This window comes from Pipistrellus kuhlii, unplaced genomic scaffold (genome assembly GCF_014108245.1).
Source record: "Pipistrellus kuhlii isolate mPipKuh1 unplaced genomic scaffold, mPipKuh1.p scaffold_m20_p_7, whole genome shotgun sequence".
Taxonomy (NCBI): domain Eukaryota; kingdom Metazoa; phylum Chordata; class Mammalia; order Chiroptera; family Vespertilionidae; genus Pipistrellus; species Pipistrellus kuhlii.
This window is the reverse complement of record NW_023425573.1, coordinates 31,205,768-31,225,510: the sequence shown is the minus strand read 5'-3', so window position 1 is coordinate 31,225,510 and position 19,743 is coordinate 31,205,768. Positions and strand designations below refer to the sequence as shown.

General features: G+C 36.2%; 1 protein-coding gene across 5 annotated transcripts in view; it reads right to left on the bottom strand.

Moving 5' to 3' along the window:
• NCKAP1 (NCK associated protein 1) overlaps positions 1 to 19,743 on the bottom strand; it is a 98,804-nt gene that overhangs the window by 25,934 nt on the left and 53,127 nt on the right. For 3 of the 5 annotated variants that reach the window (XM_036420679.2, XM_036420680.2, XM_045575670.1), the window contains 7 exons: positions 17,978 to 18,059; positions 16,098 to 16,156; positions 8,522 to 8,667; positions 4,921 to 5,053; positions 3,165 to 3,284; positions 2,461 to 2,600; positions 1,526 to 1,657 (listed from right to left, as the gene is read on the bottom strand). In XM_036420679.2, the coding sequence (XP_036276572.1) occupies positions 1,526 to 1,657; positions 2,461 to 2,600; positions 3,165 to 3,284; positions 4,921 to 5,053; positions 8,522 to 8,667; positions 16,098 to 16,156; positions 17,978 to 18,059 (812 nt within the window). The remainder of the gene's footprint in view (positions 1 to 1,525; positions 1,658 to 2,460; positions 2,601 to 3,164; positions 3,285 to 4,920; positions 5,054 to 8,521; positions 8,668 to 16,097; positions 16,157 to 17,977; positions 18,060 to 19,743) is intronic. The other 2 variants (XM_045575669.1, XM_036420681.2) reach the window with 2 other exon arrangements.

The window sequence follows — 19,743 nt, the reverse complement described above, 5'->3', positions numbered from 1 at the left end:
TACAGCCTTGGTTTGATCTTGACCACTAAGGAGATAGATGTTTGGTAAAAAGAGTATCTACTTCTTCTCTGTGGATTAATAGACCAGACTACATATTTACAGAAGGAAAACATGGGAGCTGAAAACTGAATCCTACCTTTCACCCACCACTCTAGCCACCTTGGTAGTTAAGAATAATAAATACCAAAGGGCATGATTTCCCTCTGTCTTCAATACTAGAGCATTCTGAGTGTTACCATCAGGGTGCCTGCATTACTAAAGCCAGCAAAAGACAGTCTTTGTTCCAGAACAAACCCTTCTCTAGTCAACTGATTACTTAACATTTAATTTAGAGTCCACGTATATATTCTATTTGATTCCATAATCGTAGAATTCTCACCAACTATAGCTCTAAGCTTTATGTTTCATTAGTACTCATAGTACTTAATACAATGTTAAACAAAAGATACAAAGACTACTTGTTAATTACCTCAAAATTTTGAAAAATCTTTGGCAAAATTTTGTTTTATAAATTGCTTTAAGGCCTTCAAGACAAACTTATCCAATCAATCAATATTTTAATAAATTTGTAACTTTACAAAATGGATTAAGAAACAATATCAAGTTGAAAGATTTCTGACTTATCTCATGCATTATCATTTCAAGAAACATTATATATAACGTATAAAACTATAATAAGAACTAAGTGCCTCAAGATTTTAGATCTATTGGCATAACAGCACACATCTGAATCCAGAATAGTATTGAATTCATCTAGTCCTGAGGTTTTTGAACATTTAAATTTGACCCCTTGTAAGGTATGTATCCAGCATCACAGCTCAGTACACACATGTGTACATACATAACTGAAGTGTCATGACACAAAATTTATACTTACTACATTCAATGCACTAATTTTTTTCTACTTCTTTCTTTCCTTTCCTTCTTCCTCTTCTTTCTTTAAATATTTATTACAGCCCTAACCAGTTTGGCTCAGTGGATAGAACATTGGCCTGTGGACTCAAGGGTCCCAGATTCGATTCTAGTCAAGGACATATACTTTGGTTGCGGGCACATACCCAGTGGGGTGTGTACAGGAGGCAGCTGATGGATGTTTCGCTCTCATCAATGTTTCTAACTCTCTATTCTTCTCCCTTCCACTATGTAAAAAATCAATAAAATATATTAAAAATATATTTATTACAACCTTCTAATCTGATTTCATGACCCCACGGGATGCCACCTGACAATTGAAAAATACTGATTAGCTCCAGTTTTCTCATTTTACTTATAAGAAAACTAAGGCTCACTGAAATAAAATGCCTTGTCTAATGTTACAACTGGTTAATAATAGCAAGTATGGGATAAGAATCTGAGTAATTTACATAATTCCCAGTTCAGTATTTTCATACTTCCCAAATAATTATTCTACTAATTCTACTAATGCTTTTTCTCATAAAAGAAAATACTGTGTCAATGTAAAGAATAAATATAACAAACTCATTAGATGAACAAACAAGCAAAAATAGTTAATGTTCTTTCTTACTTAGTAAAGCGGATTTCCAGGTGAGAAGTCAAATATTCTCGTGGGGTAAAGGTATGTTCCCAAACCACCATGTTTGGTACATAATTTATAGAGAAACACAACTCAGAAAGTGCAGTGTGCAATTTATCAAGGCTGAAAAAATATTAAATAACAGTAAACAAAATGTCAACATTTTATCATAACAACACAAATTAATTTTATAAACATGAGATCTTATTTGGGGATAATAATTATAGAATTCAATTTCTCTCTTAAACAAAGTTCAAAATTTTTTAACACATGAGAACAATTTTATGAAGATAAGCAACATTCATTTCTATCTTCAGATGATAATGACTTAATACACAAAAATGAGCTTATTCCACATTCATAAAGATAATCATTTTGAATTTCTATTGTAATTTCTGTTGTGGAGGAAGAAAGTTGACTACAAAATGACAAATAACTTGCTCAACGTAGGTAGCAAGAAATAATAAATGTACTTTAAGCAAAAAAATATTCACCCATTATTGCCCACCTATGCCTCCTCTCCAGGTAAGCAAACAGCTCTAAAATGCTACCTATTCTGATATGTCCATTTAAAACAATGGTATCAGCCATACACACCACATGCCAAAATAAAGTCTCAAATATCTTATTTTAAATACAATGAAAATAAAAGTGCACTCCTAAATTTTTAGATAGATTCCTGGTCTTTAGTATTCTGTATTTAAAAACAAGACAATTATCATCTGTTTTCTTCAAAACTCCAAAATCTGCATTTTTAGATGAAATAAGCACTTAATGGTTAAACAAGTTCACAAAGGTGAAAAAAATTAATGACTGGGAAATGGAGAATTTACAATTACTAGCATTTCATCATTACTAACGCCATACAAAAGTAAACTGAAAAAATAAACTGTAGCAAAAAAAATTAATAAAAATAGATGGCTTACTTGGTCACTACTAGCCTGTTTTTCCTCATGCTCTCAACTCCAGGTTTTTCCCTTTCAGGTTCCCCTTTTTTACCAGTTTGTTTTTTAGACTTCTTATTCACTGCCTGACTAATGGTTTTGGCACAATGCTTGGGCAGCAACTAAATTTAAAAAGAATAAAATATTACATTATACCAATTACTTTGAAAACACATTAATAATTCAAATAAACCTTAACTGAATCCAGTATATGTAAGAAATATCCTGCTAGCAGTAAGAACAGAGGTATAAATAAAAAGTAGAATTGACCTAGCTCAAGGAGTCTAAGCTTAGTGGAAAACAGAAATAGGTAAATATTCTGTGAAGACAGACTTCATAGAGAAAGTTATAAGTTGACTGCAATTTAAAGGATAAATGGCCTACAAAGAACAAAACTATGTTAGGACAGAATGTGTTCAGAATCTAGTGAGAATTGCTAGGTGATGAAGCCTAAGTGCACACAGGACAGAGAAGTTTAAACTATCATGAAGGGACTTAAATGCCAACCTAGAGGTTTCAAAACTATCTAACAATGGAGCTTCACAAGAGGTAGATAAGATTTAGTAAGAGTCTGAAAATAAGAAAATAAAAATATATTAATAAACAGTAAACAAAGTGTCCAACAGATCATTTTCTTGCTTTCATATACAAATTTCTTATCTGTAAGAAAACATTTAAATTATTACCTGGTCACTAAGAGTACACTGTTCTGTGCAAATATCAGTGATAAGATTTCGAGCTTGTTTAGCCATTTCATCCAGAAACATGTTACATAAGGAAAGACTTCGATCTCCAATATGATGTCGCTGTTAAAGCAGAATAATAATAATAATTATCAATAAGTAGTTTGAGATAAAGCACTTTTTAAATAAACACAGAAAATAAGATTAAAGTCCATTCTACATTAAGGAGTGGGGGTCAGAGATTATTACATACATTACTTTTGTGCTGCTAGAATAAATGTAAGATAATATAAAAGAATGTAAAATACTTAGACATGCAAAATAACTGTTCCTAAATCTATCATGATACCTTAAAATGTATTTTATTTAAATTTCCTTTAAAACTTTAAAGAGGATGTACAAGCAAAATACACTTACATAAGAGATTTCAAATTATAAATAGTTATAGCCCTGTTTAAGCAAATTCTGACTTGGGGGAAACCTATTAAATCTAAAAACTATAAATCTATTAAAATTGGGTAGTAACATCCTCACAGTTATTAATCCTAAAAGCACTCCCTAACAAACTCCTGCAGGCTAATCTCTATCTCATTCCAACAGATTCCTGCAACAGATGTTACCTAATGCTTAAAAATATTAATAATGCTACTACTATCTGTAAGTTTCTCTTCTACAAGTTCTATAGTTTTAAGGGACTCAATATTAATTCCTAGTAAATTATACATAAATATACTATTTAATCTTAATATATATTATTACTACATTTAAAAAGTGATATTTGTTCCTTAAACATTAGAAGGAACATCAGTATCTATCAAAAATACTGAGTACATTTCTAAAAAATATATTTTATTGATTTTGCACAGAGAGGAAGGGAGAGAGAGAGTTAGAAACATCGATGAGAGTCATCGATCAGCTGCCTCTTGCACACTCCCTACTGGGGATATGTCTGCAACCAAGGTACATGCACTTGACCAGAATCGAACCCGGGACCCTTCAGTCCCCAAGCCGACGCTCTATCCATTGAGCCAAACTGTTCTCGGCCTGAGTACATTTTTGATAAATACTTGGCATCGATAAAACTGCTAATTAGTTCAATTATTCAATAATTCTGTGTGCCCGCATGCCAGCATGTATGTCTTATAAATACCAGCAAACCTAGATTTTATATCCATTGTATTGGTAAGTCAGTAAAATTCATCTTCGATATGTTTATGTTTAGTCACTAATCTGTGCATTCAATTTGCAAGTTTTGCTTGACCAGCATGACAGTGGGCACATGCCCAATTGAGGGCTTGATCTACAGTGTGGGGCATACAGGAAGCAGCGGATTAATGATTCTCTCTCATCAATGGTGTTTCTATTTCTCTCTCCTTCTCCCTCTCTGAAATCAATAAAGATAAATTTTTTTTTTAATTTTCAAGTCTTTCCAATGTAACCTAAGAAGGAAAGTAAGCATACAAAATCAATTACTGTATATATTTTTACCATACATATTAATACCTGACCTACCATTTACTTTAATAAAGGTAATTTCTAGTGACCTTATGATATATACTTATAAATACTTATGTATCTAATAAAATATCTATTATATCTACATAAAATACCTATTCAAGTATTCTCTGATTCTACATACAGATGCACTAGATGGAAAGCTAAATTAGGTATCCATTACTTTGTGAGCATTTGGTCAGCTACATGTTTGGTTTAGTTTATTCTGCATACCATATAAATCAGAGTAGTACCCTGAAATTACCTCTTCTGGACACAGTTCATGTGTGCAACTCATAAAATGAGTGCAAAGTAGTGGAAATGCAATTGAGTATCTTGACTGAGAGGGTAACTCCAAACACTGTTGAAACATCTTCTCAAAAGCACGACTATAAAAACTATATAAGAAAACAAATTAAAAATTAGAATCAACTTTTATAGTTAAAATTTTCATGATATAGTACCTTACAGTTAATTAATTCAAATGAATGAGTTCCCAATTGGTAGCATTATTCCCTTAAGAGAATAATTATTTTTCCAAAGAGTATCTCTTACACACTGATAATCACTCCAGAGTAATAAAAATATTATTTGTATAATATATTACAAATTTAAAAAAACCTAAACAGAAAATAAACCATACCTATATTATATGAATATATGACTTTCTAATTGTTATATCTTTCTTTTAAAATAGGAACTTTTCTGTAGCTGAAAAATATCTATATCTATATCTATATATATATATATACACACACACACATATATATATCGGGTCTAGTAATAATTAATGTCGTTTTTAAACATTCGTTTAAAATCTTGCTTGGCGTTGACTTGTATTGACATAACCTTCAAACACGTGGTATCTACAGAACGTGTGAAGTACAATTAACAAGTTTTGCTTGAAAAAGTTTGTGTTTGGTTTGATTTTTGTTGCAAAACTAGGGCTAAGAAGATGGCGGATGAAGAGCATATTCGGCACTGCATGCTTTATGAGTTCCAATTAGGAAGAAAAGCAAGTGAGGCTGCAAAAAACATCTGTAGTGCTCTTGGTCAAGATGCAGTTAGCGCCAGAAAATGCCAGCGTTGGTTTGAGAAATTTCGCGAGGGAAATTTTTCGTTAGATGACAAGAGTGGTCGAGGCCGTGTGTCCAATTTTGATCAAGAAGCTCTTCAAGCTCTTTTGGTGCAAAATCCTCAAATTACCCAACAAGAGCTTGCGACAATTTTAAATTGTTCACAAAAAACAATTTCCAATCAATTGCGTGCACTTGGCAAAGTCCAAAAGTTTGGAAAATGGGTTCCTCATGAGTTGACCGACAACAACCGTAATCAAAGAGTCACAATTTGCAGTTCGCTCCTCTCTCGTCAAAAACCGTTTGCCGTTTTTAGAGCAAATTGTTACCGGAGATGAAGAATGGGTGCTGTCTGTTAATTTGAAAAGGCGGCCTCAATGGTTGGACAAAAATGAGGCTCCACAGCCCACGCCAAAACCTGACTTGCATACAAAAAAAGTGATGTTGTGTGTTTGGTGGAATTTTAAAGGAATTCTTCATTATAAACTTTTACCATCTAACCAAACCATTACAAGTGCAGTGTATAGTGCCCAGTTGGAAAGGTTAGCCCAAGCTTTAAGAGAAAAAGAACCCGCGCTGATTAATCGGAAGGGCGTAATTCTTCACCATGATAATGCACGACCGCATACTGCAAGAATCACTGCTGAAAAACTGCGCCAGTTGGAATGGGAAGTTCTCCCTCAACCTGAATATTCTCCTGATATTGCCCCTTCCGATTACCATTTGTTTCGTTCTTTGCAAAACTTTCTTCTTGGAAAAAAATTTAATAATGAAGAATGCCTCAAAAATGCATTGACCAAATTTTTTGCATCAAAATCACAAGAATTTCACAACAGAGGGATTAAAATGCTTCCTGAGCATTGGGCACAAGTAGTAGAAAACAACGGCAAGTATATTGTTGATTAAATTTTGTTGTATTGTTTAAATAAATTTGATTTTAAAAAGTATTAGAAAACGACATTAATTATTACTAGACCTAATATATTGTAAAAGCCTAAACAACCAGCCAACCATCCAGTAGCTATGATGTGCACTGACCACCAGGGGGCAGACGTTCAATGCAGGAGTGGAAACCACAGTCATGGAAACATGGAACAGACTAGTGAATCTCAGAGGGAAGGGGGGAGAAGGGAGGGCAGAAAGAGATTAACCAAAGATCTTATGTGCATACTAGAGTCCCAGTTCATAAGTTTGCACATCGGTGGGGTTCCTTGGCCTAGCCTGTCGGTATCAAGCCAAAACTGGCTCTCCAACATCCCCTGAGGAGTCCCGGATTGCGAAGGCACAGGCCAGGCCAAGGGACCCCAGGAATCCATGCACCGGGCGTTCCATTTTCTTCTCAAGGAAACCTTTGGGACAGACAATAATATACATTTCCAAATAACCTTGAAAATTTTTGTAAATTTTACACATGATATACCGGTTTTTTGGTTTTGTTTTTTTTCTTTCTTTTTAGTTCTTTAAGAGATTCCTGATACCTTCCCTGGATTTCCTCTGCAATACTGCTAATTAAAGCCACCCTAACAAACTACCAAAAATGGTATGAACCGAGTTATTTTAAGCAATAAAAAGCTTTTTATAATGACAGCTATTCAATATATAGCAACTACTATCATTACCCACTGGGATTATCTCAGCATTTTAGAAATAAAGGGACATACTAGGTTATTCCAACAAACTTCCCTAAAGGAATAATGGCCATAAGCAGAAACAGAGTTGATATTATATAGCTTTGGAGCCAAATACTTGAGTTTGAATCCTGGCTTCATGATCAAATTCATATATTCATTCAAATATTCATTAAATACCTACTATGTTAGACACAATGGAAATAAAACATGATTTTCCTTTAAGGACCACTTAATGAGGGGAAAAAGAAAGGGACAAAACTTAAACAGTATACTTAGTCAAATTTATAACTAAAGAGGCTCTGATAAAAGGAGAATGGAACACAATTCAGAGAATGGTCACCATATCATCACAACATTAATGTCTAATTTAATACTATAGAGTGAGATTAATTGGTATTTTACTTCCAACATTTGCTCTATTTAACACTAATCTGCAAATTTTTTTCTTAATCTAATGATGAAAGAGCGAGGGCCTTACGTCAAATTTGAAGTGACTGTTTTCACCTCCTCAAAAAAAGTGTAAAAAATTCACACCAGAAGAGCTGTTCTTAATAGAGAATTAAAAATAAACATAGGGGGGGGGGGGGGTCGAGGCGGGGAAAAAATAAAAATAAACATAAAATCCCAAATTGGTAAATTTTTAAAATATATATATATATTTTTATTGATTTCAGAGAAGAAGGGAGAGGGAGAGATAGAAACATCAATGATGAGAGAGAATCATTAATCATTGATCAGCTGCCTTCCGTATGTCCCCTACTAGGGATCCAGTCATGTGCCTTGATCGGAATCCAACCTGGGACACTTTAGTCCACAACCGATGCTCTATTCACTGAGCAAAACCAGCCAGGGCAGTAAACTTCTTTTTGTTAGCAAGTTATCCACTATTCCCTTTATTCTTATGCCCTAGTTCGTCAGAGCACATGCAGGAGGCAACCAATCAATGTGTCTCTCTCACATCAACGTTTCTCTCTCTGTCTCTCCCTCTCCCTTCCACTATCTAAAAATCAATGGATATCCAATGAGGATATTTTAAAAATTTATTCAATATTATTACTGAACTGTCTTAAAAATTATATTAATATTTTTTTAAAATCAAGAGATACCTTTGGATACTAAAAAAATCTTAAATTCTGATCTAAAGATAATCATAACATACCAAAATATGGAGAGATCTGATGTTTCCACCAACATTTCCACCAAGGAATCCACCATTTTTGTATGAAAAATTATCGTATTCATCATCTTTCCAAGTTCTCTATGATCTGCAAGGCTAAGCGAAGCCTTAGAGACACTAGTATATGCCTGTAAAAGTACAGCAAAAAACAAAAGTAGTTTAAAGTACAGACCAATGAAGTTAGCCTTGTAATTCTACAAGTAGAAAAAACACACACCCACTATTGAAATACCATCAGCTTGTAAAGATCTGTTCCTTTTGTAGTCATATTTTACAACTAAAAAAGTCTCTAAATTTGCCCTTTCCTCAGTGTTTGCCCTTTTCCTATGTAAGCCAGTTTCCTGTTCAAATTCTAATAATCTTTCAATGTCTGGGTAAAATGTTACTTTCTCTATAAGCCATTACTAGCAATTTCAACTTGAAGAAAGCTTTCGTCTATAGTAGCAATTTTCAACCAGTGTGCCACACGAATGTTTAAAACATGCAATAACTATTTAGGTCAGGGGCACTGAACGCCTCCTTTCCCTTAGGATGTCAAAAAAGTGGGTTTTTCTGTTTTTTTAAAATATATTTTTTATTGATTTATTACAGAGAGGAGGAGAGAGGGATAGAGAGCTAGAAACATCGATGAGAGAGAAACATCGACCAGCTGCCTCTTGCACACCCCCTACCGTGGATGTGCCCACAACCAATGTACATGCCCTTGACAGGAATCGAACCTGGGACCTTTCAATCCACAGACCGACACTCTACCACTGAGCCAAACTGGTTTCGGCAAAAGTGGGGGTTTTTAATGACTAAAGCCAACACAATAGCCATCTAGTGTGAATGAATCAAAATTACACCTATATTTTTTGTCAGATCAGCAAGAAATATTTTTTGGTGTGCCACAGAACTTTAGAAATTAGTTTATGTGTGCCATGAGATGAAAAAGGTCGAAAATTGCTGATCTATACAAACCACCTAGATTCTGAATACTACCTCCCATCTTGCACTTTTGCCCTCTTTGCCGATACAAGACTTCTCTGGCTTAGTTGTATGTCCTATTTTTTCCCTCCCTGGTATAAATAAAATGCTCTGTCCTGTTGTCACTAAAAAATGAGTCTATTACGCAGCGGAAAGGGGCTGAGTGACTGTATGTCCCAATTATGGTTAAGAGCAATGTTACAGGTTGAAATATGACCCCCAAAAATGTATGCTGAACTCATATTCCCCAGTACCTCAAAGTGTGACCTTAATTTGGAAACTGAGTCCTTACAGAGGTAATGAAGTTAAAATGAAGTCATTAGAGAAGGACTAATTCCACCATGACTGTTGTCCTTATTAAAATAAGAAATTTGGACCAGATACATATGCACATAAAGATTATATAAGGAGAAACAGGAAAAATGCCATTAGAATAATACATATATAAGCCAAGGAATACCAAAGATAGATAGCAAATCACCAGAGTCTAGGAAAAAGGCATAAAACAGATTCTCCCTCACATTCCTTAGAAGAAATTAACCCTGAGTTCAGATTTCTGGCCTCCAGAACTATGAGACAGTTAATTTTTGTTGTTTAAGTCACTCAGTTTGTGGTTCTTTGTTATGGAAGCTCTAGGAAAAGAATACAGGCAACTATGGAATACAAGAATCAGATAGCAGGTAATGTACTTATACATATCTTGAAAATCTATCTATAATAATAAAAGCATAATACGCAAATAGACCAAACAGCAGAAAGACTATCTGAAAGACCATCCAGAAGATCACGCTATGACATGCACTGGCGCCAGGCTAGCCAAGGTGGGTGCGATGGAACTGGTCAAGGGGCCCCACCATCATCCCAATATCATCCTGAAGAAGGAGGGGCCAGCGGGGCAATTGACTGGGTGCAGGGGGTGGGGGGGGGGGGGTGCTGCTATCGATCGCAGAGCCCCGGACAGGTGGGCAGGGCCTCGCTCTATGGGGTGATTGATCTGGAGGCCCTGCAATTAATCGCCCCACAGAGGGAGGCCCAAGCAATTGTACCCCATGCTTGTCGCCCACAGAGGGAGGTGATCAGTGGCAGGGGAAGAGGGAGGCAGCACCACAGAGATGGTAAACAGTGGCAGCAGTAGGGGTGGGCCCAGCTGCTGGCAGCCAGGGGAAGGAAAGTCCCAATAGGCCCTGATTGCCTGTCAGGGGTCCTGGATTGCAAGAGGGCACAAGCCGGGCTGAGGACACACACACACACACACACACACACACACACACACACACCACTTCTGTGCATGAATTTCATGCACTGGGCCTCTAGCCACTATATATAAAAGCCTAAGCAACCATTACGACTGGTCAACTGGTTGCTATGATGCGCACTGACCACCAGGAGGCAGACGCTCAACACAGGAACTGCCCTCTAGTGGTCAGTGCACACCCACAGCCAACCTCCCGTGGTCCCTCCTCCCAGCCAGCCAACTTACCACAGTCCCTTCCCCCCACCGGCCGGCCCTGATCGCCAGCCAGGCCAAGGGACCCACCCATGCATAAATTTGTGCGCAGTGCCACTAGTATAAAAATAAAATCATACACAGGGACATTTACTTCTACATTCTTAATGGTCACTCAAATGTTCTATATTCTAATATACTGAATAAAGCTAAAATTCTCAAGTGACTCATTCAAAATGGGTAAGTTTAATAATCTTGGAAGTATTTAATAAGGAAAATTTAAAATGCATCTAACCCTGGCTGGTGTGGCTCAATTGGCTGGATATCCTCCCATGCACTAAAGGTTGCAGGTTCAATTCCTGGTCAGGCACATATCCAGGTTTCAGGAGTGGAAGGGCATGTAGGAGGCTGCCAATCAATGGTCTGCTCTCATATCAATGTTTCTCTTTCTCTTTCCCTCTCCCTTCCTTTCTCTCCCTAAAAATCAATAAAAATAGAAATGGAGGGGTAGGGAGAGAGAGATAGAAACATCAATGATGAGAATCATTGATGGGCTGCTTCCTGCATGCTCCACACTGGGGAGCGAGCCCACAACCCTAAGCATGTGCTCTGACCAGGAATCGAACTGTGACGCTCATAGTTGGACACTCAATCACTAAGCCATGCCAGCTGGGCAATATAAATCTTTTAAAAAATAAATAAAATGCATCTAAATCTCCAAATTTTTCTGAATCCAAATGTTTCTAGGTATTCTCATAAACTGAAGGCAGGAAACTAACTGTTCAAGCTATGACAATGACTTTAAAAATGTTTACTGTGTATATCCTTTAGCTGAGCAATTCTGTTTTCACGTTATAAGCTCTACTGCTGTATTGTTTTAGAACTTTTGAAAAACAAAGAAATGTCCCTTTTTTTAATGTATTTTTCATTATTAATAGTATTGCAGTTATCTCCTATTCCCCCCTCTTTGACTCCTTAAGAAATGTTCATTTCTGCTCTGGCCAATTTGACTCAGTGGATAGAGCATCCGCCTGTGTACCAAAGGGTCTCAGGTTCAACTCTGGACAAGGGCATGAACCTTGGTTTCAGGCTCCTCCCTGGCCTGGGCCCTGGTTGGGGCTCGTGCAGAAGGCAACCAATCAATGTGCTTCTCTCTGTCTTTCCCTCTCTCCTCCACTCTCTCTAAAAAAAATCAATGGAAAATATCCTCAGGTGAGGATTAAAAAAAATGTTAATTTCTAAACTTTATTTTTAATAGGTAGAAAATAGTGATGGAAGGAGACTTGACTTGGGGTGGTGAACACACAATACAATGATTGATGATTAATGTATTCTAGAACTATACACCTGAAAGCTGTATAATGTCTACCCAGTAAATTCAATAAAAATTTAAAAAACTAAAAATATATTTAATAGGAAAGAAAATAACCTGTAACATATTCACATGTAATATTTTGGGAGAGTGGTATTTCAAGTGTTCTTCCTGATCTCCCACCAACCAGTTCTATGACCTTGGGCAAATTAGTTAATACGTGTGGCCTCATTTATAAAACCGTTTCTAAGAATATGCTGCCATAGAACACAGAACAAGTGAGAGAAAAGTGCCTATGTATTTTGAGGTTGGAAAGAACCTAAGAAAAGCACCTCAGGGAACTAAACAGACTGCCAGAAAAGTATGCTCTTCTAGGTACCCGGCCCTTCCTGAAACTATAGTCATTTAAAATGTCTTCTACAAACACATACTGCTTATATTTTCATGTTTTAATTAAATAAATAAAAATTTTATTCCTTAAGTCGCAGAACAAAATATACAATATAATCCCATTTACATGTTTGGATGCCTAAAAAGATATGACATTATTAAAAGTGAGTATTGCTGGGGAATGAGACTGGGAAAAGTGCAAACTTTCATTTTCTACTTTATCTCTGAATACTTTGACTTTTTATAATAACAGACTCATATACATGTTTTTAAAATATGAGGTTATTAGAAACACTGGGCCACCATTTTCCCATAATTACTAGAAATATTTAGAGGGCAATTAAATTCTACCATTAAATCCACATACATACAAAGATTTTAGGCTTGAATTTTAAAAGCCCTCAAAAACTATTTATGTGAGAGTTATATATTAAATGAAAATATTTAAAGTCCAATACTTTATTAGTATTTATTTCTGCATTTCAGAAAAATGAAGCTTTAGACAACAGATCAGGAAATAATAAACTGTGGCCTGTGAGCCAGTTGCTTGTTTTTATGAAGTTTTATTGGAATGCCACTACACCCATTTATTATTGTCTACAGGTGCTCACACACTACAATGGCAGAGATGGGTATTAATGACAAAGACTACGCGGCCCACAACCCTAAGTTTATATCAACTGGTTCTAGATTATAAATATTTTGTCAAAAAAAGATTTTGTGATTTCACACTTTAGTATTAAATATTTGAATAAGGATAATCAAAGGAGATATTTGGAATTTAAATATTTGGACATTCTAAAATTATAACCTGTTTTATTTTTAAAAAATCTTTTATATTGGCATAAGTTAGAAATTATTTATCCAAGTTTAACAACTAGTATAAAATATTTCTTCTACATCCAACGCAACAGTAAGGAAACATTTGGGCAGAAAATCTGAATAGACATTTTTTCCAGAGAGAATCCTATATAATAAAAGGCTAATATGCAAAAAGACTGAATGGCAAAATAACCTAACAATTGGTCACTATGATGCCTGCTGACCACCAGGGGTGTGCACAGAATATGATGGGTATCAGCAGTAGGTAGCAGAGCACGGAACATGGCCGGTGTTGGCCATGGTGGGATGGTGGAGGGTGAGCAGGGTCACCAGACCAAGGCAGGGCCAGTCACCATCATCGGAGCAAGCCTCTGGTCGTTACTGAAAATTCTCTGCTTCTGCGTGCCGCAGTCCTGAGCAGCTTTCGCACCTGCTGCCGACACCAGAGCCACCGCTCGTACCCACTGCCAGCACCAAGCACTGGCCCTGATCTCTTGGTGCCATCTGCAGGTACAAGTGGCAGCTGCTGGCCCGATTGCCCCTGAGGGCTTCTCCACCTCCTCCTGCTCCTGAGGAGCTATTGGGGCAATGCCGCCATTCATACCCACTGTTGGTGCCGGCCCCAATCACTCCAAGCCGTAAGCGGGCACAAGTGGGGCCGGTGCTATCAGCATGTGGGAGCAGCAGCAGTGGTGGGAGCGGGGCTGTAGGCAGACAAGAAACCAGGGGCCACAGAAGGAGGGGCTTGGGGTAGGGACGTGAAGGATCAGCCAAGACCTGCCCCTGTGCCCACCACAGCCTCATGATCCACAATTCCTTTCAAGGTGCATGAATTCGTGCACTGGACCCCTAGTATGTGTATGATATGATATGATATGATATGATATGATATGATATGATATGATATATAGATAGATAGATAGATAGATAGATATAACAGGTATAGTAAAAGATGTTCCAACATTACTCATCATATGAAAATGCAAATTAAAACCACAATGAGTTATCACCTCACACCTGTCAGAATGGCTATTATCAAAAACACAAGAGATAAGCGTTGGTGAAAATGTGGAGAAAAGGAAACTGTGCGTTACTGGTGAGAATCTAAATGGGTACAGCTACCATGGAAAACAGTAATAAAGATTTCTCAAAAATTTAAAGACACAACTATCTTAACATATGATCCAGCAAGTCCTCTTCTACTTATCCAAAGGAAATGAAAACTCTAACTCAAAAAGATGTCTGTATCCTTATGTTCACACTGCAGCATTATTTACAATAGCCAAGATATGGGAACAACTTAAGTGCCCACTGATGGATGAACGGATAAAGAGTGTGTGTGTGTGTGTGTGTGTGTGTGTGTGTGTGTGTGGTGTGAAATATTATTCAGCCATATCCGCCTTTTGCAACAACATGGATGGAGCCTGAATGCATTATGCTAAGTGAAATAAGTGAGACAAAGAAAAACAAAGACTGTATGACCTCAAATATATGGGGAATCTAAAAAAGCACACAAATAAACTCATAAATACAACTGGTGGTTGCCATAGGCAGGGAGCTGGGATTGGGTGAAGGTGGTCAAAAGGCACAAACTTCCAGTAAAATAAGTCCTTGGGATGTAATATACAGTATGGTGACCAGAGTTAATAATAGTATATAAGAAGCCCCCTCCTTATTCACGATTTCACTTGATGCAGTTTCAATTACCCAACTATGCTCTGAAAGTATTAAATAGAAAATTCCAGAATTAAACGATTTATAATTTTAAATTGCAAACCGTTCTGAGTAGCCTAATGCATTCTCACATCATCCCACTTGGGATGTGAATCATCACTTTGCCTAGGTACCCACACTGCATGAAATGGTACCTTCCCATTAGTCACTCAGTAGTCTTCTCAGCTATCAGAGCAACTGTCACAGTACTGTAGTGCTTGTGTTCAAATAACTCACCTAACACATCACAGTGCCTTCTCATTCACTTCGTCTTATCACATAGATACTATACCATCTCTCATTACATAAAAGGGTGAGTACAGTACAATATAGCATTTTGAGAGACGACATTCAAATAACTATTACAGTTATAACTGCTATATTTTATAATTATTGTTGTTACTCTCTTATTGTGCCTAATTTTATGTTATTAAACTTTATTATAGATTTTTATGTATAGGAAAAACAATACATATAGGGTACTATCCATGGTTTCAAGCATCCACTGGGAGTCTTGGAACATATCTCCTTCAAATAAGGCAATTACTATATTATATATTTGAAAGTTACTAAGACAGAAGATCTCAAAAAGTCTCATCACAAGAAAAATAAGTTGGTAATTATGTGTAGTGATAGATGTTAACTAGACTTACATCATAGTGTGATAATTTCTCAATATATACATATATTGAATCATTATTGAAAACCTAAAACTAATGTAATGTTATGTCAATTATATCTCAATAAAAAGTTTCTTCAGTGAGTTAAAGACTATGATTAGTTATACAAAAGAAGTTTTTTCATTAGGTATGTAACAATGAATAATTTTTTCATGCTAAGTAATGTTTTCATGTCAACTAAGATATTCGATAACAGAATAGTAATGAAAATTATTAAGTTATTCTTACCTGTAATCTAAACCAATCTAATCTCATTCCTCTGAAATCAAATACTTCCCCATCTTCAACTATAATAAAAAAGTTGATAAAACAAATTAATGTTTTCACAAATCTATGATCCCATTTCAAATTATAAGAGCTAAGACAACTCCACTTCTGGTTATACACACAACATAATTAAAAGCAGGGTGTTGAAGAGATATATTTGTACATCTATGTTCATAGCAGTATTATTCACAATAGCCAAAAAAGTGGAAGCAACCTTATATCCATCAATGGATAAATGGATAATAAAAATGCTGATTCTACTTAGAGTAGTCAAACTCATATAATCAGAAAGCATGGTGGATGCCAGGGGCTGGGAGAAGAGGGAATGGGGAGTTGCTATGTAATAGCTATAGAGTTTCAGTTTTGCAAGATGAAAAAGTTCTGGAAATTGGTTTTATATTTAACACTATCAAAATGTACAGTTAAAAATAGTAAGATAGTAAATTCCATGTTATGTCTATCATAATTAAAAAGTAAAAATAATTTAATAGCTAAGTCAGTGAAATAATTTTCAAGTCCTATAAAGATGATGATAAAGGAGACAGTTATGCTAAGAAAAGTGTAAAACAGACTTTTCTCCTAAACTCTGACTCTCAGTGTGCTTGCTTACATGTCAATTTGAAGGAGCTAGAATAGAGCTCACAAAATCCAATAAACAGATTTTGTATGGCAATTTGGATATGCTAAAGAAAAGCCATAAGTGCATCCTTTAAATGAAAAGGTGAGTACAGCAATATAAGATATTTTGAGAGATAAACCACATTCACATAACTTTTATTAAAGTATGTTATAATTGTTCTGTTTATTATTTGTTGGTAATCTCTTAGTGTGCACATATTTAAATTAAACATCGCAGGTATGTATGCATAGAAAAAAACACACAGTACAGTTGATCTTTAAATAACATTGGTTTGAACTGCACTGGTCCATTTACATGAATGTATTTTCTCTTCCTTGCAATTTTTTTTTTAATCTTCACCCAAAGATATGTCTTTTTATTGATTTGAGAGAGGGAGAAAGGGCGGAAAAGAGGAAGGAAGGGAAGGAAGGAGGGAGAGAGAAACATCAATCAGCTGCCTTCTATACGCACCCCTTACACACCCCAACTGGGAAGGGAGCCTGGACCTGGGCATGTGCGCCTACTGGTGATCGAAACTTGACCCTTCAGTGCACAGTGGCTCCAATCAAATGAGCCACATGGGCCAGGGCACATTTTCTTAATAACGTTTTCTTTTCTCCAGCTTTCTTTATTTTAAGGATATAGGACAGCCCGGCTGGCATGGCTCAGTGGTTGAGCATTGACCTATGAACCAGGAGATCACAGTCAGATTCCCAGTCAGGGCACATGCCTGGGTTGTGGGCTCAATCCCCACGTGCAGAAGGCAGCCAATGATTCTCTCTCATCATTGATTTTTTTTTCTCTCCCTCTCCCTTCTTCTCTGAAATCAATAAAAAAAAAATATTTAAGAAAAATATATTATACATATAACATACAATATATGAGTTAATCAACTATTTATATTAGTGGTAAGGTCCTGGTCAATAGTAAGCTATCAGTAGTTAAGTTTTTGTGGAGTCAAAAGTTTCAACTGTGCAGGGGGCCTGCTCCCCTAACCTCTGCATTGTTCAAGAGTCAACTGTATATATAAGGTTTAGTACGATCTATGGTTTCAGGCATCCACTGGAGTTTTGGCACAGAACCCCTGCAGATAAGGGGGGATGGACTACTGTATGTCCAAAAAATTAAATGAATAAATATTGACTGTCAAATCTTTTCCTTAATAATAAAATTTGAAAACCTCCTGAGAAGAAAATGTGTTTTTATTTAAAAGATTTATTACCTTGCTTTACACTTAGGGAAGTCATAGTGTTAACAAAAGAAGACATGATGATTGATTCATCTTCAGGGCAAACAGAAAGATTCTGAAAAGAAACAAAAAAATAATGATAAAATCATCTAGTTAGAAAACAATCCATAGGCTCATTAACAGGTGGATGAATAAACAAACTGGTATATCCACACTATGGAATATTTTTCAGCAATAAACAAGGACAAAATGTTGATACTTATAATAAAAGGGATGAATCTCAAAAACATTGTGCTAATTGAAAGAAATAAAAAACAGCCAGAGCCAGTTTGGCTCAGTAGATAGAATGGCAGTCCATGGGTTTGATTCCAGTCAAGGGCACATGCCTCAGTTGCAGGTTCAATCTCCAGCCCAGTTTGGCCCGCGTGTGGGGAGGCAACCAATGTATGTGTCTCTCACATAGAAGTTTCTCTCTCTCTCTCTCTCCGCCTGCCCCCTTCAACTCTCTATAAAAATCAATGGAAAATAGCCTCGTGTGATGTTTAATTTAAATATAATTCACAGTAAGAGATGAACAACTAAATATTTTTTAAATGAAATTATATTAAAGGAAAAAATCATAAATCGAAAAAAAAATAAGGTGATATACTAATTTCCTGTTGATTACAAGTCCCCCATTTCTTTTTCTTTTTTTTAATATATTTTATTGATTTTTTAGAGAGGAAGAAGGAGGAGGAAGGGAAAGGGATAGAGAGCTAGAAACATTGATGAGAGAAACATCGACCAGCTGCCTCCTGCACACTCCCTACCGGGGATGTGCCCACAACCAATGTACATGCCCTTGACAGGAATCGAACCTGGGACCTTTCAGTCCACAGACCGACGCTCTATCCACTGAGCCAAACCAGTTTCGGCAAAAGTCCCCCATTTCTGCCTGGCCAGTGTGGCTCATTGGTTGAGCACCAAGCCATCAACCAGAAGGTCAAGGTTTGATTCCCATCAGGACACATGCCCAAATTGCAGGCTCAATAGGGGCAGTACAGAAGATGGCTGAACAATGATTCCCTCATGTTCCTATCCCTTTCACCACTCCCTTCCTCTCTCTGAAATCAATAAAAATATATTACTTAAAAAAATGTTTAAAAAGCCCTGTCAAAGTAGCTCAGTTGGTTGGAGCATCGTCCCATATACGGAAAAGTCAGAGTACATATGGGAAGCAACCAATGGATGTTCCTCTCTTTCTTTCTCACTTTTTCTCTCTCTCTCCCTCTCTCCCTCTTTCTCTCCCATCCCTACCTCTCCACCCTACCTTTCTCTCTAACAACAACAAAAAAGTTATATGGTATATAATTCCATTTATATGATTTTTTTTAAAGGCAAAAGGTGACCAAAAGCAGATGAGTGTTTCTCGAATCGAAGAGGAAATCAACTAAGGTGCATAAGAAAACTTAAATGTTCCACATCTTGACTGTTACATGAATGCATACATAGTTGTCAAAATTCAAACCATACACTAAAAATTGGTGATTTTTTTTAAAATTAAATATAAAGTATATCTTAACAAAACTAAGAGAAAAAAATCCCTCTCAAACTGGCCAAAAAATATGAAAATTTGATAGATTGCATCTGAAATAGATAATAAAATTTTTTTAAAAGTGGGTGCCTTGCTCACTAACAGCATAATTGTCAAGACATTAAGACCTATACAACAATGTGAATGTAAGTAATATTATTATACTGTATACCTAAAAATGGTTAAGATGATAAATTTTATGTATGTTTTACAATAAAAGTAATTT